The 5,874-nt window shown below is 33.9% G+C and overlaps 1 protein-coding gene across 7 annotated transcripts in view; it reads right to left on the bottom strand.

Moving 5' to 3' along the window:
- LOC107622505 (serine/threonine-protein kinase ATM) overlaps positions 1 to 5,874 on the bottom strand; it is a 44,281-nt gene that overhangs the window by 21,056 nt on the left and 17,351 nt on the right. For all 7 annotated transcript variants that reach the window (XR_002355582.1, XR_002355581.1, XM_021113508.1 and 4 more), the window contains 11 exons: positions 4,782 to 4,904; positions 4,348 to 4,475; positions 3,711 to 3,867; positions 3,383 to 3,429; positions 3,249 to 3,312; positions 2,866 to 2,940; positions 2,011 to 2,130; positions 1,596 to 1,781; positions 871 to 992; positions 713 to 782; positions 476 to 603 (listed from right to left, as the gene is read on the bottom strand). Coding sequence is in view for 5 of the 7 variants with exons in the window: in XM_021113508.1 (XP_020969167.1) it covers positions 476 to 603; positions 713 to 782; positions 871 to 992; positions 1,596 to 1,781; positions 2,011 to 2,130; positions 2,866 to 2,940; positions 3,249 to 3,312; positions 3,383 to 3,429; positions 3,711 to 3,867; positions 4,348 to 4,475; positions 4,782 to 4,904 (1,220 nt within the window). In the remaining 2 variants the exon portion in view is untranslated. The remainder of the gene's footprint in view (positions 1 to 475; positions 604 to 712; positions 783 to 870; positions 993 to 1,595; positions 1,782 to 2,010; positions 2,131 to 2,865; positions 2,941 to 3,248; positions 3,313 to 3,382; positions 3,430 to 3,710; positions 3,868 to 4,347; positions 4,476 to 4,781; positions 4,905 to 5,874) is intronic.

Genomic DNA, 5,874 nt, shown 5'->3' with positions numbered 1-5,874 from the left:
CGGCTGTCAACACTCCGTTCAACACAACATAGCTGGTCTAATGATAGCACGATAAGATTTATACTTACATAATAGGCATATAGGTCAAAATTTAAGGATCTATGTGGATATTGTACGTTCAAATGTACACAACCAAAATCTCAGATGCTTTAGCATCTATTTGGTGTAAACGTCAAAATCTTTATAGAGAACTTTTCCCTCTGACATGTTGAGAGATTGGAGAGATTTGTAATTTTCTTTTTTTGCTTTCGTATAGAGGAACCCTATCCACCATCCCCCCAAAAAATATCCTTGGGCATTTTCTTTTCCTCATCTTAATGAAATTCTTATTCAATCCCCAAAAGATGTTCACAATAAAAATTTTAACAATAATTTTGCACAAATTTAAGAAAATAGGACTAAAGTGCAGGAGCGTTGAAGGAAGTTTTCTAGAAAATTCCCTACATTAAAAAAAAAATTAATAAATTAAGCTTACTTGGAAGTACTTAGAACAGAAATTCTCTCGCCAAGGATACCAATGAGCACCTCAATTCCAGCCAACCGATGACACTTATGCCTGTAATGAGATGCTGCTGCAATTTTATAATGAATTTCAACCAGAAACTGCCAATTAAAAAAAAATGATCAAAACACCAAGCAAATAACGAAATAGAATGATGACTAGGTAAAGGATATCTAAATGTAGTCAACTTTTATGCCACCAAAAAGTTACCATGAAAACTCTATCAGGGCGAAAAATATTGATCTTGTCAACAACAGCAGAATTGGTATGCTTATCATCCCTACATATCAATATAATTAGATATTACATTTGAAGATATAAACTCCAACTTCAAACAAGAAAAAACATTGAGGCAGAAGAAAACCCACATGTTCAGAAATCCATCAACAACTGTTCGAATTGCAAACGACACTGTTTCCCTTGAAAAGAAAGGGACTACAGGGTCGGATGAACAAGAGGACAAGGATAAAATACAGCTCACAATAGAAACCTGAGTTTAACAAGCAGGATGAAGTATTAACCTACAAGAATCTGCTTAAGCAAGTTCTATCGATATTGATAAACAAAGTGTTACTATTAGATATAAATGTGAATGGATAGTATTTAAGTCCAACTGTAAATTAAAACCAGTAAGGGTATTTGTAAACTACAAAGTTAAACTGATATCAACAACTAACATCTTGCAAGTTTACAAAAGGTCCTCGCTGATGTGAAAAATAGAAATCAAAAGCAGATCATTAGGTGTCCACTAGCTTCACAGAAAATAACTTAATGGAAAAAGCTTCAAATGAAAAATTCCTGTAACACAGCATTTTTAGGGGATCAAGTAATAAAGTATGACGACACAACAATTTCTGAAAAGCAATTTTAGCTACAGGTATGTTCCGACAGATTATTTTGATGTAAAAACATTATTTTACAAACTTATGCATTTTCTGTTGTTTTTAATCAGGAAGAAAAGCTAGCCACCACACATCTGAATATCTGATCAAGAAAATATTTTCCTTTGAATGGTGTACCATACGGAGGAGAATAGTCTACAGAAATATTACTTTCTTCTAAAAAACAAACCCTAAAGTGGAGAGTAACGGACCATATGTCTCTTTATGAGTTTGTCCCGTTCAGTCTCAGAAATATGAGCAAAATGAAGAAGGGAACTTTGAAGCACAACTGTTCCCTTCTCTGACCCAGGTTGCTTACTGCTGCGCAGAGCCATACAGATTGAAAATACTGAAGCAAAGTGGTCTTTTACTAGAACTGACAATGGTTGACATGTAACCTGCAAAAAGAAATTTTGATAGAGAACAATATAAGGTTAAGGGTAATACACAATGTTGTACACTGTGATACACAATGAAAGAGAATAACTTTTTCGTCATTCCATAATGGTAATATTAAAAGCTTAAGGGTCCTTTATTGTGAAAACCTATTACTCTATTTTATTAGAAACTGAAAATCATAAGCTTCTATATAAGTATAAATATAGCATCAATGTGAAGTGATCATACCTTGGCCACCCAGTTGAGGTCAGAATTGCTCTCATGAAGAAGCAAGACAGGAATAAGCCACTGACAACAATACTTAAGGAAATGACCAGGTTCTGCATCTGGTACAAATAGATGCCTTGTCTGTAGAACAGTCATGTTATCAGTTTATTCATGGGAAAGGGCAAAGATTGTCAGAATACACAGAGTTTGTCACTGTCCAAATAAAGAAGTTGATTATATAAAAGGTTATATATTTCAATTCTGGCATATCAAAAAGCTTATCTAACAAAAATGAATATGATAAATAATATAAAATAAAAAGTTGAGCAAGAATCATACTTGGCAAGTAATAAGTAAAAACAATTACACAGCACAACAAAAACAATATGAAATTCAGTGAAACAGTAAGTAAGCAGAATTTTATAGTCCACCATTGAATTTTTGAAACTCCAGAGGTTCCCATGGTATGATCACATGCTACACCAAGGTTTGCATCTAATGAGGTTATGAGTCCAGAGGAGCATGTTATACCTTAATTTGTTGAACATATGAAGCTAATTGAGCTTCTAGATTGATTGGCTGAAGTGAAAGACTGAAGTATGTTGGTAACAGTCCCCAACTTCAGAAAATTGTTCTCCATCTTTTTTCCAATCAACTTACCAACAATATTTTCATGACTACTCAATGCATCAAATAGAAATCTAGAATTAACAATCCATGGATTTTTCCGCCTTGAATTATCAAAAAAATTTAACAATGTCGCTATATATCGAGTAGCATAAAAAAAATCCTTATGAATAACAGCCTTTCTTGCTTTGTGCTTACCAAGTAATAGAAAATTCATGCGGATTAAAGTAAACAGGGAGATAAAAATACCTCGACAAGCGCAACTATGCTTACACCACAGGCAACCCAGCAAAAGAGGATTGATCCCAGAAGCTCCTCCAAGTACTGCATAAAAGATATTCGAAGTCAAAGAAACCATTGAGCATTCATGACCTTTCTTAATCCTAAATGCATAACGATACAATTTTTGATAGAACAACTCTTGGTGCAATTCTTGGCTCCCTTCCTCTTCTGTAAACCAATGAAGCCAGTTCAACGAGAAGTCAAGAACCAACCAAAGTTGCTAGAACATATTCAACAGTCACCAGGCATTCAATGGATATGAACGTCAATTCCCTTTACAGAGAAAATGAGAAGAAATATACCAGAAGATATGAGTACAAGTTAAACTTATTGAAAAGAACACCAGTTACCTTCATTCTACTTGCGTATTGGAGCTCTCTCGAAAGATTGTCAAGTACAGCACAGACCAATTCCCTAAACACAACTGCTGATAATTACCAAACAAAAGTAATGATTTTAAAATCAGAAGAAAAGTTAATTTTACCTATGATATGGATCAATGGCAGAAACCACACATATCACGAACACAGCCTGCACGTGCCACCAAGAACCACCAAATAACCAAAGGACTCTTTATAATGCAAATGAACATACTCACATGACATAATGAATCATAACAGTATCCTTCTCAATAAAGTGTATTGAGCAGAATCAGAAATGGAGGAGGGGAGCATTGCTAAACAAAAAGGAAGTCCCAAACATTATCCATCATACTCGCACCAAAATATCTATATACAAGATTCAGCACCATGTAAGGGGGCTCCTAAAAGGTAAAAAGAAAAGGAAGAAAAGCACAGGAAACAAGTGTATACCTCCAATTCAATCTTGTCGCTATGTAAAGCAATATGCATCAGAGTAATCAAAACAGTTTCCATTAAAGGTTGAGGTTGGGGACCAGCAGCTAGCACCTCATTGGCAGTGACAACTTTTGCTTTAGAGTAAACTATGAAATGAACTCCAAAATTTAAACTGAAAACAAACACGTGATGATAATAAATACAAATATCCTTGTACAAAGATTTTGTAGCAGAAAGAATGGGGAAATAAGATGAAGGTCCAATAAAATGGAAAATGTAAAAGCTTGGCCTTGCTAATATTTTTAACATTAAATTAATCCTTCTCAATAATAAATGCAACCATGTTAATCCCTTGATTGTGCATAATCACAATCAATAAATCAATCCCAATAAGGAAAGCATACTCACAATCACCCAATCAGACAAACAAGGACAAATTTGATGACATTGTACAAAAGATGCTGCAAATAAGTGCTAAAAGTCTACAACAGAGTAGTAACAAACAACTACCACAGTTTCAAGAAATCAATAAGTATGATAATGTAACCCAAGAACCAAGGACTAGCAATAAAACAATCAACACAGAAAAGAATTCAAAAGGAAAGGGAAAATGGGAGGAGCGGGAGACATGTTCATTTAAAGTGAAACCCACCAAATGTCTTGGAAAAGCTCTTCATGACCATCCCAGGTTTGAAAAAGAACACAAATTCTCCTTGACAGGACTAACCGAACTCGAAAATCCGTATCTTTGAGCATCAAAAGCAACGGATCTATCATAGTCTGCCAAAACAGGAAAATAAAATAAGGCATTGATAAGCCTTTGAACCAGAACAGTCATATAAGTCCATTTCAAAAACTATGACAACTACTCCCTCCAGTCCTAAATAATTGCCTATTTTCTTAATTTTACTTGGGCCAAAATTATTCTTAGATTAGGAAATTTACGTCAATATTACTTGACAGTTTCACTAAAAACCTTATTCATTACCAGGATTTTTTTATTTGTTAGGTTATTTTCCTTATTATGCTTCTAAGACAAAAGCTGTCTCATGAAGGAGTTTTCACAAGATATGTGTCAAAAATCACCTGACCAATTTGAGGACTAAGCGAAATGAGATTGCAGATGCAATGAATCAACTTAACCCGGCCAAACCAATCAAGATTAACTTCTGAAAGTTTATGCACCAAATTTCCTAGCGACATAAAGCACTGCATTAACAAATCAATAGCTACTTAGTATAAGAATATCGGATCCTGATATATAAATCATCACAAAAAGGGATGTTTTAAAAAGAAATGTATGACTACTACACTATTGATAACCTAGCCCTGCCATAAGAATATAAAAGTCGGGAATCTCGCAAGGTATAATAAACTCAATAAGACACAGAAACACAAAACACATCTGCGTACTAGCTTGCAATGTAACGTCATTCCACAACTTCTACACAACATTTAAGAAAAGTACAAACTCAGATTTTCCATGAAATTGCATTGCATTACTTAGAGCGTGTGTGTGTGTGTGAGACAGAGAGAGAGAGATGAGGGATCCACTGACACCAAGTGTAAGGCTAAAATCTTACATTCAATATTCATCATTTGTTTTAGCAAGATCTAATGATTATAACAAAATAAACAAAGAATCAGCTTAATCTCTCATTTTAAAATCCATTTTTCAATTCTTCCCTGATTCATGTAGAAGTAGAAGAAAAAAAGATTCCTTATTTATGTCTTCCATCTCTGCTTTCCAGTAAGGCTAAAATCTTACATTCAATATTCATCATTTGTTTTAGCAAGATCTAATGATTATAACAAAATAAACAAAGAATCAGCTTAATCTAAAAATGTGTTGTGGTCGCTAGTGACTGTTGCGGTGCCTTAAAAAGTGTTGTTAAAAATTAAAATAACGCCTTTTAATTTAAAAATTAAAAGAAAAAAGGGTTACCAAAATATAAAAGAACGTGACTTTAATTTTAACAACACTTGTATAACTAACATAGCCTATATATATATGAATTTAATTTTAATGCATTGTCAGTGTAAAGTAGTTTTACACGTACATCCAATTACGTAATGTCACATCAACAAAAATAACTACCTTTCACATTGACCGTGTGAATGGTCATCTAAAAAAATGAATGTGATTGCCCGACTGTATAAAGCATTTTACACTGTCAGT

Source organism: Arachis ipaensis, chromosome B10, assembly GCF_000816755.2.
Source record: "Arachis ipaensis cultivar K30076 chromosome B10, Araip1.1, whole genome shotgun sequence".
Lineage (NCBI taxonomy): Eukaryota > Viridiplantae > Streptophyta > Magnoliopsida > Fabales > Fabaceae > Arachis > Arachis ipaensis.
This window is presented reverse-complemented; position numbering and strand designations above follow the sequence as displayed.